General features: G+C 37.4%; 1 protein-coding gene across 3 annotated transcripts in view; it reads right to left on the bottom strand.

The window, feature by feature from the left end:
- Positions 1-20,512, bottom strand: part of Ttn (titin) — a 270,679-nt gene that overhangs the window by 221,628 nt on the left and 28,539 nt on the right. For all 3 annotated transcript variants that reach the window (XM_074071183.1, XM_074071182.1, XM_074071185.1), the window contains 22 exons: positions 20,293-20,498; positions 19,537-19,770; positions 19,189-19,433; positions 18,045-18,316; positions 17,763-17,927; positions 17,495-17,663; positions 15,691-17,384; positions 15,282-15,563; positions 14,591-14,857; positions 14,209-14,481; positions 13,825-14,088; positions 13,475-13,735; positions 10,922-11,182; positions 10,078-10,341; positions 9,725-9,985; positions 9,339-9,599; positions 8,656-8,916; positions 8,024-8,165; positions 7,767-7,932; positions 6,448-6,679; positions 4,730-5,014; positions 4,385-4,510 (listed from right to left, as the gene is read on the bottom strand). In XM_074071183.1, coding sequence (XP_073927284.1) covers positions 4,385-4,510; positions 4,730-5,014; positions 6,448-6,679; positions 7,767-7,932; positions 8,024-8,165; positions 8,656-8,916; positions 9,339-9,599; positions 9,725-9,985; positions 10,078-10,341; positions 10,922-11,182; positions 13,475-13,735; positions 13,825-14,088; positions 14,209-14,481; positions 14,591-14,857; positions 15,282-15,563; positions 15,691-17,384; positions 17,495-17,663; positions 17,763-17,927; positions 18,045-18,316; positions 19,189-19,433; positions 19,537-19,770; positions 20,293-20,498 — 6,591 coding nt within the window. The remainder of the gene's footprint in view (positions 1-4,384; positions 4,511-4,729; positions 5,015-6,447; positions 6,680-7,766; positions 7,933-8,023; positions 8,166-8,655; positions 8,917-9,338; positions 9,600-9,724; positions 9,986-10,077; positions 10,342-10,921; positions 11,183-13,474; positions 13,736-13,824; positions 14,089-14,208; positions 14,482-14,590; positions 14,858-15,281; positions 15,564-15,690; positions 17,385-17,494; positions 17,664-17,762; positions 17,928-18,044; positions 18,317-19,188; positions 19,434-19,536; positions 19,771-20,292; positions 20,499-20,512) is intronic.

Genomic DNA, 20,512 nt, shown 5'->3' on the forward strand with positions numbered 1-20,512 from the left:
TTCAGTGACCTTAAGGAAAAGATAGTCCTGTGAGCAGTTGTCATGAAGGACTGGACAGGGATTGTGGCTGTGCTCAGAGACAGGATGTGAGGAAAACCTCCACTTCCAGCTTGCAGAAAGACTAATAAAAAAGAGAGCTGAGATGCTCAACATTCTACAAAGTCTAAAAGAGACATCCTCAAAAGCCAAAGAAGGGGAACTACTCTATATTTTTGTTATCAATGAGAAGGTGTCAGAAGTCTTTAGCAAATTGAAACAGACAGCCATGGAATTTAGGCATCTTAGACAAACTTGATTTTTTTGAAGAAACAGTTATAAGAAAATTATAATGTAGCTATTTCCATACAAGGATTTGAGGCATCTTAATAGAAAATAAAAATCCAAATCAAGGATAAAATAAAGTGTAACTGTATTTTCATACTTGAAGGTAATGTGCTCTTTAAATTTAGTTGTTTTAATGGTCAGAGTCAAAGCCATCTTGTTACCATATGGGGATTTTTTAATATCCCACTCATTTAGCATTTTGGCACAAATATTGATTTATAAGGGTTACTTCCTTCCTGTGATGGTAGTTATTTATAAATACAAGTTTTCCTTTCAAAGAAACAAATCTCTTTTCTTCCTTGTTACCTAGGGCAACCAGGTAAGCTAGAAAATGGAATTCTGAGACAATCTGCCAAGTGTATGTCCCTTATGTCTCTGAACATGTCTTCTCATTTTTTAATTATTGAGCTAGTTGTCTTGTTCAAAATTATAGAAATTTAATTATATTCTTTTATGGCATGTTATGTAGTGTAAGCATAATGTCTCTGAACTAGTCTTCTCATTTGAAAAATGGGATGCATAATAATTAGTGGGCTGTCCACTGCATAAGATTGGTGTGAGAATTAAATGACATAACACATAAGATCGGCTTTATAAACCACCAGCACAGTCAGTCATTAAAGATCTGAGGGATCAGCAATGTCTTCAGTAACACAGGAAAGGATAGGGCTTTGTGGTGGAATAGGCAACACAGCAACATGAGCTAATTATTTTGTGTGCAAGTGTTTTTAATCACCAATGGAAATGGCATATCTCCCTGCAAGGTTACCGCCTTATCTTACTGGTAATTTTTCCTTTGGTGAACTGAACAAGGCACCAGGACACACGAGGATGCTACTGGTCAGGAACTGCCAATAATGAATGGGCTAAAAGGACAAACCTCTCTTGCTAATGTACTTGCTGCTTCTGTCTGGGCTGTGATTATCTGTGTTGGTCATTGGTCTCTCATGGCATCTGTGAAGATACCCTACTTTCCTGCTGTTCATTGCTATATTTGACTCCTAAATCTTGTTCCTTCTACTTCTTAAATATTTCTCCAATCTATCCCTTATTTCCCAGCCTGACTCCCATTGGCAAGGACCTCATCAATTATTATAATAGCCCATTATAACAGTCCCTCCTCTGGTTCTTACTTCTGGTCTCACCTCCCATATCTGTCCATTCTTCCTTTTCCTATCATAGTATTGTTTCTAAAGACAAACTCGATTATGTTACTTAGGGACTTAAAAATCCTTGCATGGCTTCTCAGTGTAAGTCAGATCAACTCCAAAATCCTAAGCACAGAATACCAAACACTTTAGTATCTGGACTTTGCTTTCTTTTCTACCCTTTTGCCCGCTCAAGGCATCACTTGCCAGCCATACTTAAACCACTTGTTTCTAGCAAGTAAAATATTCTCTAAAGCTTTTGTGGCTTTACAAATGTATTCTTTCTGCCTGTAGGTGCCACTGTGCTCCCTGACCCTACTCCTTCCATGCTCAGTTCATACATCCTCTCTGACTGTCTCCCAGACAGAGAACACTGAGTTCATGGACTTATCACAGCACTTACAACCTTTGGATCTAGGTGTGCACATGCATCTCCTCACCGATATGTCAAGCTCAAGGAAAGCAAGAGTCCTGTCTGGGCAACCCCAGCACTTAGTGTAACATTTCAGAAGTAGGAGTACAATAAATGTTGGTAGAATAAAAATGGAATAGAACAAAATGGACATCTATCATTACTAGGCTAATTATTTGTTACCACTCTGTAAGCTTCCAAATGATACAGATTCATCTCTCTGGTAGAATAAACAATAACAAGAAGCTAGCTTTATTAAGTTTTAAAATGATACTGTTCCAAATTTCTCTTCTACCAGTAGGGGGAACCAGAGACGGCCAAAAACATAGGTCAAAAACTCAATTTTTTTCCAATTAGTGGAAGGCAGGAGTGAACTTATTTTCTTAGGCAATACTTAGTCAGAGTATGTTGTATAAATGTTTTCAGTCCCAAGGAATGAAATAATGTGATTTGTCCTCCTTTTGAAAGGACATTTTATTTAATTAATTTAATTTCCATTATATAGAAAATATGTCTACAATAGAGTGTGAAAACCTTTATATGTGATTAAATATTATCATACTTGGGAGTTAATAATCTCATGAATTTATAAGGTCCGTTCAAACATTTAAGGACATCGGTCATGCAGAAGAGATAAAAATTTTTTCTCTTTTTATTTCAGAGTCTTATAGAAGGGTTAAGACACTATTTTGCAACACTTTAGAGGCACAACTATAATATGAGCTATAGCTCATAAAAACATTGTATAAATATTGCCCATGTAACTATTATTACTTTGGAAGAGCCATACATATATATATACGCTTATTTGAAAAATTTCCTCTAAAATTCAATGAATAAATTATTTAGTGTAGCTTTAGTGAATTTGATTTTTAAATGAACTTTATTTATTGCTTGTAGGATGTTATCAAATCTGCCCTCACTTATTGATATTTAGTATTTCTCAAATATTATGTTTCAAAGACAGAAAGTTTATAGAATTAGTCCATATTGCCCATCCAATATTAGACTTGTATGTTTATATGGCTTCTAGATGACTATGAATGTATGGAGCACCAGTCACCTGTAGCCATACCTATAAATGCTTTACATATATTATACTTAAATTATGTTCATAAATTCAAACAGGCCAATTTGGTTTCTAGGTCACCATCTCCATCTCAGAGGAGGAAATCACTAGGTCAGAAGACCTCTTGAAATAATAACTCATTTGAAAAAAATAGCTCCTGGCAAGGTAGAGATTGGGTTATAAACTAATGGGAGAAGCATAATAAAAATAATAAAACTTATTAGGAGTGCTGTGAGACACCCAAGCTTTAAGAATGCCCTTTTAGTGCTGGTATACAAAAACCAAGAAAATGAGGAAGTGGTTTTCATTTGGGATCAATCAATGATTTATTCATTTATCTTGTCTCTGTGTAAGGTCATTCTGCAATCACAGTTGGCTTGAAATGGTTCAAAAATATATTGTTTCATTGTTCCAAAGTCAGACTCATGAGATGAGGGGAAGTGCTAGTGGTGTTTGGAAAGCATAATCCAATTAAAAATGGAAGGAGCTAACCCTGATTGGGTGATTACTATATGATGGGCATAGAGTAATGCTGTATACTCATTTGTTATTTAACTTAATCCTGGTAATAATCTTAGGTAGGTGATGTTAGTCATTTAAGGGTCATTCATTTATCCAATCAACAATTACTTATTGAGTATCTAAATGCCATTCTAGGATAAGGATTAACCCTTGCTTTCATGGAGCTTTCTAGTAGGTATCATTTTTTAATATAGCAGGTTCTACATACTAAAGCAGAATCCCTGTCTTTATGAAATGTAAATTCTGAAATTGAATGTAATGGTATCTTCACTGTATTCACGAAAGAGAAAATGAGAGAAATCATATTCACTGAAGGTCACACCTTGGAGCCAAGGTTCAACTATGGTCTCTTCGATCATAAAGTCTCTTCTTTGACCAATTTAGGATATTGCCTTCTAAAGTAATATACCTTTCACACAGCATTACCCACAGACTGATTAATGCCCTACATGCAAATGGGCTCTTTTGAAACATATGTGGATGCTATTATAACTAAGTTAATAATAATTAACTTAATACTATAACAACTTAAACTAGAACAATAATTATAGTTTTAGTCAATGTAATGTCTTATTCAAGAGATAAAAGTGCAGCTACAATTATAAGGGAACATGACATTTTTAAAAGATTTGTGGAAAGCACTTTTTGATGTGTGGAGAAAAATAACTTTATTGTGATAAAGAACACATAAAATTTATGTTACCTTAACCATTTTTAAGGGTACAAAACAGTAGTGGAAAATCTTGATCTAATTCTTAACTTAATAATTCAGTAAGTCTTTTGCTAGCTGGCCATTATGCTTTAATTATGCATGAGAGGTATCTGTGATGGGGGAAAAGGTGAAAGAACTTTCTCTTCCATTATTCAATATAAATATTAGCAACAATACCCTTTTGTTCATAAACCTACCTGTTCCAGAAACTCTGCATTGAAAACGGGCTGGCCGTCCTTCGGAAGTGACAGTGTCCTGAAGTGGGGTGATAATGGCAGGAGGATAAATTGGCATTTCCTGATCAGGAGACACAACTTCTGGAACTAAAGAAAGAAAACACAAGATTTGTCATGATTATGTCACCATATAGACCTCACAGATGGGAACATGAACATTTATCTTTATTTTGCAATGAAGTGCTTTCAAATGAGGTAGCAATCTATTTTTATGAATTCCAAATCGTAATTTAAATGCTCTGGAAGTGCACAGAGGCTGGATTCTGAGGCTTTGTTTTCAGCTGGGAAGTAGCTAGGCTTCACTACCTTCTACTGAAAGCGAAGCTGAGGTTGTAGCAACTCCATAGTCATTCTTGGCTTCACAGGTATAGACAGCTGCATCCTCTGGGAAGGCTTCAATTAGCAAAAGTGTGTACTCTTGCCCATCATGAAGAAATTTACATTTGAAGCCAGTGGAAAGAAGCTGCTCCTCTTTGTACCAGGAAATTTTGGGCTGTGGTCTGCCAGATACCACGGCACAGAAGCGGGCAGGCTTGCCAGACTGAACCGTAACAGGCTGGAGCTCCTGCAGAACTTGGGGTGGTTCAGGGGCTAGAAGTAAATGAGAGAAAACAGTCCATAAAAGAGTGTAAAGACAAAGGAAGACATGCAATACTCTACATTAGCTTGTTGCTGAGTGGTTATGTGCCTAGAAACGAAACTTAGAAATTGTGATCGCTTTACTTGCCTCAGACTATAAGAGCATTCTTTGTTCTCAAAAGAAATTTTGCCCTCAAGTAGAAACAATAGCTTCAGAAAGACATTTTTGATGTTTTGGGGTGGATGCTGAGAGTGCTGAGTGTCTTCATATTACATGATTGCCCTGGTTCAGGGTTGGGGCAAAGCAATGAATACCTAAAAGAATTCTAGAATGACTTCCATGTGCTGCCTATTTTTAAGTCATTTGGGCAAATCACATGGAGATGAGGCCAATGAAATGCAATCAATAAGTACTGAATGACTGAATGCATATTATCCCAGACCAGCAAATGCAATTAAGTATATGCAACAAAATTCAGCTTTCTGATTATGCTATTTCCAGCACATTCTTAGAGTTGGGTAAGTGAGGGGACCTAGGTAGTTGGGAGGTTGAGGGGACCCAGAAATGGGAAGAAAAGGTTTACTTTTATAGTTATGTTTGACACAACTATAAAAATACTTTACTTATCTGTCCCTCAGTTTCTGCACCACTAATACAGAGGATAAAAGATAACTGGATGCCATGACCACTTTGTTTTCTAGGGACCCAGGGAATATTGGCAAATGATTCATATTTGTGAATCTTGAGATGACCCCTAGTATTTCTCCCTCTGCCTCAGGGGTATTTTGTTCAGGGATATAGCCCAAAATGGGAATGGGAAGGAAGGTTCCTTTTTTACTATGTGTCTAGGTTAGTCTCAGACCTAGGCTAACCTCAAATTCAGCTCAAAGGTTTCTAATGAGGAAAGCAGAAGTTTAACAGCACCATCTTGAGGACTGTTATAAGGCTTGTGGAAGTACTTGGTAGCATGTGGAATTCCTCTTCCAAAGTAAGAGCCCCTGGACTTAAGAGTCTGGGGCAGAGAGAGCCTGCCATGCTCTGAAAGGGTATTTTAGACTCTTCCAGGTTCTCCATACTAAGGCTGCAACTGTCCCTATTGTCGGTATGTTAGTTCTATTGGTACTTAGGCAGTTAAGGCATAGAACAGGTAACTAAAACAACTTACTGCTGTATCTGGAAACCCACTTGGGGTATAATTGACACAGAGGGGATGGTAATACTGTTGGTCAACAGAATGAGGATCCGACTATTAGGTGCTTCTTGGAAATGACATCTCAATAATCCTTTTAATAGCTGGCCTCCACTTTCCATAGGAATAATGTGAAAATAAATGCAGCTGCACTCCTGTGAGTGCCATGGCTTCTTTAGAGATTGCTCGGTGACTTAAAAGAGAGGATTATTCAAGATGGATCCACAAAATGTGTTAAAGTCTGCACCAACATACCATTGACGTAGAGAGTCACAGAACTCCTGTTCCTTCCTGCCACAAAGGTGTATTCACCCGCATCACTGTGTCTGGTCTCAGAGATAAACATTCGATGGATTCTTCTCTCCACCACATATTGGTGTCGTTCTTGAATTTGGAAATTGATTTCAATGCCATCTTTATACCAGTGAGCATCAACATCATCTTCGTTGACCTCAAACTCAACGACAGCACGCTGTTTCTCAATGACCTATTGATGGAGTAACATAAAAAGAAAACTGAAAAGTAATCTAGCATCCTTCCAGTTCATCAATTTATAAAACTATTCACTTGAAGAGCACACAAAATCTATAATCATAATATAATAAGTTGGCTGATTATAGCATATTCTAATTTTTCCTGCCTCATCTTGGTATCCAAACTTCTTTAGTACAAAATCATGTTTATACCTGCACTAATGAGGGAAGCTGCCTCAAAAGGCAATTTCTTCTTTAAATGTTTGCTTCTTAGTTAATAATAACTGAAATATGACATTTTACATCTGGGGGTTTTCAATTATTTATAAAATTCTTTGAAGTTACTATTCAACTTGATTTCATAATATATCATCTTTGCTTCATAATGAGAAAACCAAGGTTCAAAATTGGGAAATAAAGGATAGAAGACATAGCCAGGTTATCTGAGTCCTCAGCAAAGGCTTTTTCACTGTGGCCAAAGGTCTAAAGCACTATTCTCTTTGGAAGAGCAAAATGATAAAGCTGAACTCACAAAAAGATAGTTCTCTGAACATACTCCCTCCATTATATCATTTGGGAGACCGGTACCCCAAGGATAAGCTTTGCAAAGGTAGTACAAACCTCAGCATCTTTGCTAGGAATCCAGTTTTGCTTAGACTGAGATTCCTTTTAGATCTCCCAGAAATTATTCTCAGCTACCAAGTGTGCACCTGCCTTTTCATAGAGAGAAACCCGAGAACATGACAGCCACCTCATTCTAAATTTTCTTAATTCTAATTGATGTGAGAATATCACAATTTAAATTTTAGCTCTTTTTTGGTTGGGGCTGTTTGGGAAGTAGCCATGTATTAGACACTGACGATTCCACAGCTGCTTTAATTAAAGTATAAAGTATTTAGACAGCTGCTAAGCACACACTTATTCCCTGAGTGCAAACTGTGACTAAACCCATAGAAGTGTAAGAATCTAAACCAGTAGGGATGAGCTAATCTCAATCTTTAAAAGATTGTGATTAGAAGAGTTAAAAGTCAAACATTAAAATATAAAACTGGATTAGGGTCTATTCATAATTTCTCAAAAAATCCAAAATGTAGATAATACCTGAACCTCCTTCTTAATACTTCGGATGCGAACATCCCTGCCCTCTACAAAGAGGTTAGCGGTCGACATGTTGCCTCCTGCCACCACTGAGTACTGCCCAGCATCAGACATCCGTGTGGACGGGATCAGGAGGCGGTGGACATATTTCTCCTTCTGAATCTTTATCCTATGAGTGAAATAGAGATTGGAGCTTAATGTACATGAATCATAAGAAACAGGATTACTGAAATATAACATAGTGAGAGGAAATAATTGACCTGTCTTCTATCTGCAGTTCTTGGCCATTTTTCATCCACTGGACAGTAATGTCAGGCTCAGAAACTTCACATTCGAACATGGCTCGCTTCTTCTCAAGAACCTTAATGTCTTTAATGTGCTTCCTAAATTCTATATGACGAGCTGAAAAAGACCATGTAAAAAATTCACATATTAACATCCTTACTGAGATTTATTCACCTACCATGCAGCTCTCTCATTCAGAGGGTACAATTCAACGGTTTCCAGTGTAAGCAGAGTAGTGGAAGCATCACCAAGATTTTAGAACATTCTCACTTCGCCAAAAAGGAAACCAGGCACCACTTAATCATCATACCCTAGATCCTTTCCATCCTCTCTCCCTAGAAAGGCAACACTGATACATGTCTCAATAGATTTATATATTATGGAAATTTCATATAAATGGACTTATCTAATATGTGGCCCTTTGTGGCTAGCTTCTTTTACCTAGTAAAAAGTTTTCAATGTTCATTGTATAGCATGTATTAGTACTTCCTATTTACTGCTGATTAATATCTCATGTACTATATCCTATTTGTTCATCAGTTGATAGATTAACTTTTTATGGCATATCAGGCATTTTTCTATGGATTTGACTTTTATGAAACCATACCTTCAACAAAAAGGGTAGCTGTTGAGGTAGCTTTTCCGGCCACAAATGTGTAGTCAGCAGCATCTCCAAAGTGAACATTCCTGATGTTCAGAGAGTGTGTGAGTTTTTTGGTTCTCATCTGGCACCTATCAGTAGATTTGATTTCCACACCATTCTTTAACCATTTGTAAGAGATGCCTTCATAGTTTACTGTCACCTCAAAAGTGATGGTGTCCTTTTCTTCAGCATTGATGTCTCTTAGCATTGATGTAATCATGATTGCTGCAAAGGAGAAAATAGAAAAACACCCAAGAAGAGTTTATGTAAATAAGATGTGGGTTGTAATGGGTACAGAATAAAAACTTGGAATGTTCTTAGCGTGTGTGTTGAGGTGATTACAAGTGAAACAAAGGAGCTTTGATATCCTTCATCTACCCTGCACAGGACAAAGACAACTGAGAGAGAAAAACAGAAATCAAGTGATAGACACTGAAGCATTTTTCTAGATAGCTTTTCCAATGCTTCAGTGATTGGAAAATTTTGTCCAGGTGGGGATGCTAGCACCTAACTCAGTGTGAACACACAGTATATATGTCAATCAAGGATTTTTGAGTAGATTAAATGGCCAGGGAGGAAAGTGTAGGATACAGGATAACAATTACCCTACTGAATATTTGTATACAAATGTATATTTTTGTACTTACGGGTCACTGTCAGGGTGGCGCTCACTTGGTCATTGCCACAGACAAATGTGTATTCTGCAGAGTCTTCGGTGCTGGTGTTCATGATGATAAGCTGGTGAAGTTTTCCCTGCACAACTATCTTGAACTTTTCACTCATCTCAATTTCTACACCATTCTTCAGCCACATGGAAGGGACATTGAAGTGGGACACCTCACACTCAAAGGAGGCAGTTTTGGTCTCAGGTACCTCGATACTTTTCATGGTTTTTGTAATATGTAGTGCTTGGGGGAAATCAGAGAGCACTTCAGTTAGTATATTTTATTTTTAAAAACAGGTGAAGCAACACAAAGAAGTAAACCTACAGGAATCATCAAGGGAAATGCCCGAGGGGCTTCTGAATACTTACTCTCCACAAACAACTTTGCCTTGCACTCCAGTTGCCCCACCACAGCTGTATACTCCCCAGCATCTGAGGGGGAGATATTCTGCAGCATCAGCTTGTGGACTTTCCTCTCTGAGACTAGTCTGTGCTTGTCACTCGGCTTAATCTCCACATTCTTATGGAACCATTTGACTGGAACTGTGTCATGTGAAACACTGACTTCGAAGGAAACAGTGGCATTTTCCAAGGCAGTCACATCCTTTGGCTTTTTAATGATCTTGACAGCTAACGAAGAAAGTGGAAGAAATTCAGTAATGTGGTTAACTTAATGCTAGCCATGAGCTGGCTATTTATAAAATGTTTCTAAGTCAACTTACTCTCAACATGCAGCCTGGCACTAGCTCCTAGCCTTCCGAGCTTGAAGCCATAGACAGACTCATCCACAATGGCACAGTTTTTAATTCTCAGAGAGTAAGTTGTTCCTTTGACTGAGATATCATACTTGTCATTGGATTCCAACACAACCCCATTTTTGATCCATTGGACACCTTTGACATCAGGGTGTGTAAGCTCAACAGTGAATACAGCATCCTGTGTTTCTGTCACTGTGAGGTTCTTCAGAGTCTTCTTAACTTTGACAGCTGAAAATAAAGTAATGATTTGTTTAGAAAATATCAATGATCACCAGCAAGATAAAGAAGTACTGAACACCATCATTACCCAGTCATCTTGCAAAATAATGGTTATAAAAAGTTTTACAGTATGCGGTGCCTCATTTGGGGGGATAATTGAAAATTTTATATCATTAAATAAACATATATCCTTGTAAAACATTTGTTTTTACTATTTTCTATTGTCTTGGGAAACCTGGGCTCCAATTGAACGTGAACAATGTTCAATGATTTTTCTATACTTAAATAAGAAGTTTGCATATCCTACACTAAGAGTTTAATAGGCTGATTTGAGAAGGGTGTAAAGGGAATAGGGAGTAAGAGTGTCTGTTTTAGTTGTTTCACAGCTAAATGGTTTAATCACATAAACACATCAGATGAGCAATTTTTCACCTTGTGGTATATGATTCAGAAGGAAAACTGAAAGAATTTATGATTTTATAAAAGGAAAATTTATGTCATCTAAAATTGTCATGCCATTTGACTTAAAGAGATAACAGTCAAGAAAGGAATATAATTTGGAAAGAATACGTCTGTTATTATTACAGACCTTCAACTTTGAGTCTGGCAGATGTTTTCGAGGTGGCCACCTTGTAGGTGTACTCTCCGATGTCATCTAACTTGGAGGCAGCAATGATAAGTCTCCTTTTGTGGCCGTCAGATTCACTTCTGATGCTGTTACTCAGTGTCAGGTGTTTGCCATCTTTCAACCATTCGCCTTCAGAATCTGGGTTGGCGACTTCACATTCAAACACAGCTTCCTGAGATTCAGCTACAGTCTGGTCTGTGAGTGGTTTGGAGATAGCACCCCCTTTGGAACAAGAGAAGTACATCTGTGAGTCTTCTAAAGATATTTACAGAATAATCAAGTCTTGACACAATTAAATATCAAATGTAAAAAGATGGTTTTCGATATACCAAAATGTTTAATAAAATTATTTTGTATTCATATCTGGAAGGTACCATAGGAATCTCTTATTCTAAATATGTATAGCTAATAACCAAGGAAGATACTGGAATTGGGAAAAATTTCAAAGGAAAAGCAAATGTTTAATACAAAATTCTGAGGACCATAATAAACAGCATACTGCATGAATAGCCTATAACTCAATTCCTTCTTCAAAGTGTTCTATTTACTCCTTTAAGTATTATTTCCTGAGAATGTGTCTGTTAGTTGACTGGGAAAAAATTGTTAAACAAAATATTCAAGTAATTAATGTTTCTATAAGAAACAGTCAATGCATCTCCTGTATACTAAAAACCACTGTGTTGACAAATGTCATCTCTTCTATAAGGCTCCCCTCCCATCGTCCCCTGGAAGGAATAACTGCTTTAACAAAGTAGTTGCTCAGGTATCTCTTCCTAAATTTCTCAAGAAAAAAAAAATACCTATTTCATTTGGTTTCTGAGTTTCTAGTAGTATTTTGCCTATCACAGGTAATTTTTAAATGTTGAGTGAAATTATACACAGGCACAGAGTTTCTTTTAATTTTCTATGTTTAAAAACGTGATTTACATTAAGCTTATGAAAGTATAAGTCTTGAGATTTTGTTTTATGTCTTTGATGGTAAAATCTCTAAGGAATCTTATGTAATAAAGTATAAACCATGAAACTTTCATACAAATACAACACACTTTTTCCATACGACTTGCTTATTCCATATGGACTTGCTTGTCATAGACAGGATTTAATCTGGATATAATATCTCAATTCCTCGGTGCTTAAATTATAATAAACCAAAAAAACTAATGATGATGTCAATTGGTTTATAGTTTTTATCCTTCATTTCAAAGCCAAGGATTTATGCTAAATGGGAATGGTCTTATTTCTACTTCAGGTAGAGGTAAGTAAGACACAGATACGCTGAGTTGCATTTAAAAAAATATCCACTGGGTCCTTAAAAACATGAAGGAAGTAAGAGAAGCAAAGTTTAAAGAAACAAGAATATGCTTAAAAACAAAGAAATCTTTAGAAGAGCAAAGTGGAAATAGAACTGAGTTCAGCAAACAATTATTGATCTTCTATCTCCACAGAGAAAGAAACAATTCCAGGCTTAAAAGTATGGGAAGAGGAATCAGGGAAGAAGACAAATATAAAAGAAGGGCCATGAAAGAAGCATATAGAAAGTGATCTTATATAAGTGGGGAGATTAAGGAAGGCTTCCTGGGGGAGACAGCCTTTGGCATAGGCCTGAGTGAACATTCAGAATTTAGGGGGGTGGAGACAGTGTTGAGGGTATTATCAGCCTAGAGTACAAAAAACGCCAAGGCATGGCAGTGGGAAATGGATAGGAAACTGGAGGAGAATGGCAGCAATTTCTTTTCTTTTTTTTTTTATTCATATGTGCATACAATGTTTGGGTCATTTCTCCCCCCTTCCCCCACCCCCTCCCTTAGCACCCTGGCCCCCTCCCTCTACCCCCCTACCCCCTTGCTACCAGGCAGAAACTATTTTGCCCTTATCTCTAATTTTGTTGAAGAGAGAGTATAAGCAAAAATAGGAAGGAACAAGGGTTTTCGCTAGTTGAGATAAGGATAGCTATACAGGGAGTTGACTCACATTGATTTCCTGTGCGTGTGTGTTACCTTCTAGGTTAATTCTTCTTCATCTAACCTTTTCTCTAGTTCCTGGTCCCCTTCTCCTATTGGCCTCAGTCGCTTTAAAGTATCTGCTTTAGTTTCTCTGCATTGAGGGCAACAAATGCTATCTAGTTTTTTGGGTGCCTTACCTATCCTCATATCTCCCTGTGTGCTCTCACTTTATCATGTGATCAAAGTCCAATCCCCTTGTTGTGTTTGCCCTTGATCTAATGTCCGCATTTGAGGGAGAACATACTGTTTTTGGTCTTTTGGGCCAGGCTAACCTCACTCAGAATGATGTTCTCCAATTCCATCCATTTACCAGTGAATGATAATATTTCATTCTTCTTCATGGCTGCATAAAATTCCATTGTGTATAGATACCACATTTTCTTAATCCATTTGTCAGTGGTGGGGCATCTTGGCTATTTCCATAACTTGGCTATTGTGAATAGTGTTGGCAGCAATTTCTTAAAGCAACTGCCCCACATAATAACTTAGGTTAAATGATGAATGTACCAACCTGCCACGGTAAGTTTTCCGGATGTCATATTTTCTCCTGCATAAAATGTATATTCTCCTTCATCATCTTTCATCATATTTAGAACTGTCAGTTTATATATTTTCCCATGAGCTTCAATTTTATATTTAGAACTAGGTTTGATTTCCTTGTCCTTAAAATTCCACAAGACATCAATTCCTGAGTGGGACAGCTCAACTTCAAAAACCACATTTTGGGTTTCTGTACAGGTAAGGTCACGAAGACCTCTGATAATTTTAATTTCTGGGAGAAAAATAAAATAATTGATTGGTTATTACACTGGGAAAGTAGAATGCTTAAGACAATGATCAGTTAAATGGAGTAATCCTTACTTTCTACAGAGAGATTGCAGCTGGTTTCAACTCTGCCAACCATCAGACTGTAAGGTCCCTCATCTGAAGCATGAGTTCGGTTAATCACGAGCCGCTGCTTAGTGCCTTTGACGATGGCTTGGACGCGGTCATCAGGCTTGATTTGTTCATCATTTAGGTACCATTTAATGGAAGTCACATCGGGGACTGAGACTTTACATTCGAGCACAGCCCTGGTGCCTTCAATCACGTTGACATCTTTTAGAGGTGTAATCACATCAACACCTGCAAAATCAGACACAAATAAAAGAATTATGAGGATGACTTTTCCTTAAAATGTCTTCTCCTTAAAGTTCTCTACTTCACTTGACAAGATAAACTTAAAACTATGTAAGTAACACTCACTATAGACAGAGACATGCCCACTGGTGGAGAGTCCAAGGGCAGGAATGGCAAAGGAGTAGTTTCCAGCATCTTCCTTGGTCATGTCTTCAATCAGCAGCATGTGGGACTGTTTGTCTATCACAATGTGAACCCTATCGCTATGCTGGACTTCTTGGCCATCTTTCATCCAGACGCCTTCCACATTTTCCAAGGAGACTTTGACTTCAAGCTGGACAATGTCACCCTCACAGACTTTTTGATCACTGAGTCCTTGTAGAATGGCAATGGGACGGGCTGTGAAATATGGGGAGAAAAAGAATATTATCATTGTTTTTATCAATAAACCAATGTTTATTGATATTGATGTTGCTCACTGTGGGCTGACAAGAATGGGAAGACTTACGTTTCATCTTGAGTTTACAGGTTGTCTTTTTCCCATCAACCACAAAGCTGTATTCACCCTGATCCTCTTTGGTTACATCCTTGACTGTGAGATTTTGACGTCCACGACGAGATGTAATCGAGTACTTGCCATTAGACTTAAGTTCCACATCATTGTGATACCATTTGCCTTCTATATTTTCTGGGGATATAATACACTCTAACTCTCCAGAAAATGATTCTGGAACTTCTATGTCCTGAAGTTCTTTCACAAACTCAACAACTGCACCTGAAGTATGAGAAAGATAAATTAATTTCTCCAGAGAGAAATACACCTAGATTTTGGATAGAGACAATGCCTTGTATATTTCTCATCTTCTCTAGCCTGCCAAGAATAGTCTTGGTATCTACCTGCTAGTGGACTGAGAAATTTTCAACAAAAGGGAGTTATTTTAAGTTTTAAATTATTTTTGGAAGCTGAGAGGTATATTTCAAATAATTTTTTTATGGTATGACATGAAAATAATATTGCTTTTTAAAAATCCATATTGTCAAGATTCTTAATTAAGAATATAAATTCACAATTCTTGCTAGCAAGCTTATATCTAATTCCTAAAGAATTATTTTTATAAAACAAAAATGCCCAGCTAATTTTATCACAGAGCAAAGGTGACTTTAAAACTTAAGTGAACAATGAAATCATTATTTTCTACCTTCGACAATAAGTTTTGCTGTTGTTTTGATGTTTTCATCTTCTACAAGTACACAGCTGTAGTCCTCAGCATCTGATGTGTCAATGGTCAGTACGGAGAGAAAGTGAACCTTTCTGTCTGAGTGCATCCTGTATTTATCTCCTTCGTGAATCTCCACACCATCTTTATACCATTTCACTTTGACAAATGGCTCTGAAGTTTCACATTCAAAGGTTGCCATGGTGTCCTTTTCCTTAGCAACAACATCTTGTAAGTCCTGTGTGAAAGTGATCAATTGCTTGGCTATAAGAAAAAAAAGAACATTAAATATACAATTTGAGTAATGGGAAAAGAAAAAAAATTAAACTGTACTACTTGATACTCATGGACATATAGAGACAGTGCTGTCAAATGAAAGATCTCAAATTACCTTGGACAAGTAAGAATGCATGACTTGAAGTTTCCCCAGCTATATTAATGGCTTTTACCATGATGCTGGCGGAGTCCTCAGCAGTCACATCTCTTATGACCAATTCACAAACGTTGTCTTCTGGCCAGTACCAGTAGATTCGGTCAGAGCGCTCAATTTTTACACCATTTTTGTACCACTCACATTCAGGGTCCGGTTTGCCCACAACTCTGACTCTGAAGTGTGCATCAGAGCCTTGGCCAACTGTTTGGCTTTGGATTCTTTCGAAGATTTTGGGTGCCTCCATACTAGGACTAAGTTCGATTCTTTCAGGTTTAAAAGTTGGAATAGTGATTTTGCCTTCTTCAGCAAGGGCTTTCTTCTCCTCTTCGGTTAACTCTTTGGTCCAGTGGAGAAGCTCATCTTTTGTCTTTCTCAGGAGTTCTTCGTAGGATTCATCCTTCTTCCGAGACTTCAGCTCCACAGCAGTAATGGCTTCATAATAGCCCTCCTCTGTTCTGCGCTTGAATTTGCTGCGCAGCTCTTCAGACTCCTCAGATACTTTCTCATGGGTAATTCTTTCAGCCCGTTTCAACTTCACAATTTCCTTCGTTTCACCGGCATCAACAGGTCTATCTACCTTTTGAACTTCAAACTGAAGTTTTCCTGGTTCATGCACATGAAACTCAGGCTTTGGTTCAGGAGCTCGCCTAAGGACAGACCTGAAATCTTCCCTTTGTTGGATCTCAAGTTTCACTTTATGCTCTGTCACACCTTCAGGATTTTCTGCAGTGACCTTGACTTCCCCTGTATCATATGACTTGCAGTCTACAATGTCCAGGTAATGAATGCCATCATAGCGAACTCTGAACCTTTTGCTTTTGCGGATGAGCTGTCCATTGAGGTACCAGTTGACCTTGGGCTGAGGGTAGCCTGTTACTCGGCAGCGGAATCTAGCTGTCTCGCCTTCAAGTACTCTCACTGGCTCTGGGAACAAGACAATGTCTGGCTTTTGCTTTTCTTTTTGATCTGTTGTTACACCGGTAAGTGCACCTTCATGAGCCATTCTCTCCAATTCTTCAATTCTCTGTAAGCCTTTCCTTCCCTCAGGCAATTGGGATTCTTCTACAAGACTTTTCTCATCTTTAACGATAAGGGTAGCAGATGTATGATCTGTTCCATATTTGTTAGTGGCTCTGCAAGTAATGACACCACTGTCTCTAGAATATGCAACTCCATAATCGAGGCTGCAGTATCCAAATTCATTAATCATTCGGAGTCTGTTGGCTGCTTCCAGTGGCTTTCCATCATGGAGCCATTCCACCACCATTGTTGGATCACCAATTGGTGTAAGTCTGCACTCAAAGTGGGCAGGCCCAAAGCGTTTAAGTCTTAAGGAAGTGAGTTTTTTCTTGAAGAATGGTTTCTGTTGTTTCTCCTTGTCATAGAGGTCGCCCTCTTCCCATTGTTCTTGACCATATCGCAAATGGAGTGGCTCCAATTCTGGGGCTGCAATCTCCTTTGCTCTGTATGTCCCTCTTGGGATGATTAATTTTCTTTCTGGTTCAGGTTCTGCGAACTCAACTTCAACATTTACTTTGCACCTGGTGGTATCTCGGCCAGCCTTATTAATAGCAGTTGCAGTATACCAGGCAGAATCTTGGCTGACAGTGGAATCGATTTTAAGGGCAGCTTCTCCCTTGGTTCCTTCAATCCTATTTTTTTTTTAAAAAGGGAAAAAAATCATCAATATATAAGTAGCTTTGTTCCTTGGTTATAAGATTTATAGAGTAAGCTTAGGTTTACTATTTCCAAACAAACTTACCTGATTCTTGGATACTTATGAGGTACAATTATGTCACTGTTTTTCAGCCACACAATGTCAGGGTTGGGGTTACCCGTAGCTCTGACTATCATTTCAAGTCGAGAACCTGCTTTTATGTTGACATTTTTCAATTTTTCCACAAATGCTGGTCTTATCTGATGTTCCACAGCTGAAAAAGAAAGATCACAAGTTAGAATAAGTAGGGCTTGAAATACTTGATTATAACCCAAGTGATGAGGTAGTTTATTTTAATCTTATTTTACTTTACCTTCCACAGTTAAGATCACTGAAATGGAAGATCTGCCTGCCCTATTTTGGGCAACTACAGTCCATTCCCCAGAATCACTGGGTGTTGCAGGGACGATAATCAGTGACTGGGTGCCGTCCTCTTTAATCACTACTTTATGGGTATAGTCATTGACAATTTGCTGGCCTGCCAAAAAATAAGTAAAAATGGAAATAGATTTTAAAATAGTTTTTAACTTGTTGGACACAGACATCAGGTTGATTTTGTGTTTCATATTCGTGAGAAAAAGCTTACCATACTTACCATTGTGAAACCAGAGTGTCTCAGGCATAGGTCTGCCAACAACCTTTAAGTCAAATCTGGCAGTTTGTCCTTCTAAACATTTGAAAGAAGCAGGTTTTAACACAAAGACTGGCTTATATAGTCTTTCAAGTTGTGACTCATCTGTTTCCTCTAGTCTGCGTCCAGGGGACATCCGTGCAGGTGACATCCGTGCAGGTGACATCCGTGCAGGAGACATCCGTGCAGGAGACATGCGTATAGGAGACCTGCTCACTGAACGTGGAGAGATAGACCTGAAAAACAAAGGCAAAACAGAATATTTTCATGAATATCTAGAAAACTTAGCAAAACAAATCTCTTTCTGTCTTATTTGTTAATGTTATTTTAGAATTTACTTCTTGAATGTTTCAGAGAGTACTTCAAATTCACTGGAATCCGAAGCAAAATATAATATTATTGCCCCCAAGGCTATGTTTTTCTTACATCCTCAATTCTGGCCAGTAGTCATTCAACAAAAATACATACTCAGGCTCAACATTTTGAAACAATGTTTAATAATGTCTTTTCTTCACCATCTAGATTTAATTAGTTACCACGTCTTCAACTACCAAAGTATTTTAATAAATGATGATTGGTTAAATAAACCAATGACTAAATCTATGGAAAAAGGAAAATATGCTTTTTATCTAATAGGAGGAAAAACTTAGAAATTAGATTTGTTAACAAAATAAAACCCTGTCCGCATTTTTCAGCAGACAGGCTTGGAATTGAATGTCAGTACTACAGTGCCAAGCTGGATGAAGTAAGGTAATTTTCACAGGCTTCCAGAACCTATGTGTTCCCATCTCTATATTACAGAGATGCTTTATAAATTAAGTGTGATATCTATAAAGATCAAGAGCTAAACAAACAGGAATTATTGTTTTATTAGGTATAAGCACTAGAAAAATGAGTAGTATGCTACACTGATGAAAATCCTTTGTTTATCTAACAAAGGGGCAAGAAGAAAGAAAACTCTTGGCAGTTGTTGCTATTTTCAGTGGGAAGTTTCTATACTACTTCAACCCTCAATTTTCTTTTTCACACAACAGTAATTTGCTGCTGGGATGTTTGGTGTTTTGTAGCAATTTAAAGACTAAGCAACTCAAAGTATTACAAGTCTTACCGAATTCTGCTCACTGGTTCTGGTGTGGGTATGTAAGTTGGAGCTCCAAGTGGTGCAGCGGGCTCCACATACAACTTCCCTGAGCAAATTGCATTTCCTTTAATATTGCTGGCAAAAGCAGTATAAATTCCTTCATCTTCTGGAAGGACAACAGGTATACGCAGACTAGCTCTGCCATCTTGTAGAAAGTCCATTTGATATCTTTCTCCCTGTTTAATGCGCTTGCCATCTTTGTACCATGCAATCTGCAAAGAATGCATATGTGAATAGAGTTTAGGTAAAATAGTTACAGTGTAACCAATGTATCTTTCTTGTGACATGAAGGTATGATAAATGTTTATGCTTTACCTTGGGTAATGGATATCCAGACATCTTGCAATGAAAAGTGACACCCATCCCCTCGAGAATTCTGTAGTTCTTGATTCTTATCTCAAATCCTGATTCAATAGCTTCAGATTCAGAAATGTCGACTGCCATCTTTTCTTCTCCATCCTCTTCAAGCAGTTCTTCTAGTGTAGTCTTTATTATTCTGTATTCAATTTCTTTAATCAGTCTCTCTTCAAAGGAAGAAATATGGAATTCCTACGCAGAAAAAAAGATGATGGTTTGTTAAAAAGATATACCTTCACTGATAGAAATTCTTTAAGGATATGTATTAGTTTTAGAATTAATGACTGATTGATTAATCATTAACTGGCAGAAGGATCTAAAAGGTGTTTTTATTTTGTTTATTAATCTGCGTAAAAGTCATCTTTGCCAGTGAATGCTGTGGCATCTTGGGTAAAATTATATTTCCAGAGTATGGGAATTTTTTTTGCATTAATGGATTTGGTTATGCTAATATTTATCTTTTCCTGAATATATATAATTCCTATTTCTAAAGTCATAGTTTTGTGGCATATGTATAATTCCTATTTTTCAAATTTCAAGTGTAACATATTATAAAGATTAAGGAAAATAGTCAGCAATGAACTCGGATCTATAAATAGTTGTCTAAGTCTGACTCCATCACTTCGAAATGAAAATATCAAACAAAAAAGGGAGCATTATGGGATGAAAGTATAATTTATAAAATAGTTTAGTTAGTGATATTGCTATACTCACCTGGTCTTCTACAAAGGTTCTGACCATTACAGTATCTTTGGCCATTTTCTTCCTAATTAAGGCCTGTTCTTTCTCATACTCTTTTTCATACTCAGGATATACAAATCCAGGTGCTATTTCTCCAACTTTGGGTTCCTGAACAAATGCAGTCATTTGTGTTTGGTAAAGCATTTCTTGCTGGGACTTAATCAGTGATTCATAATCAGCTAGGAAAAAAGAG

This window comes from Castor canadensis, chromosome 4, assembly GCF_047511655.1.
Source record: "Castor canadensis chromosome 4, mCasCan1.hap1v2, whole genome shotgun sequence".
NCBI lineage: Eukaryota > Metazoa > Chordata > Mammalia > Rodentia > Castoridae > Castor > Castor canadensis.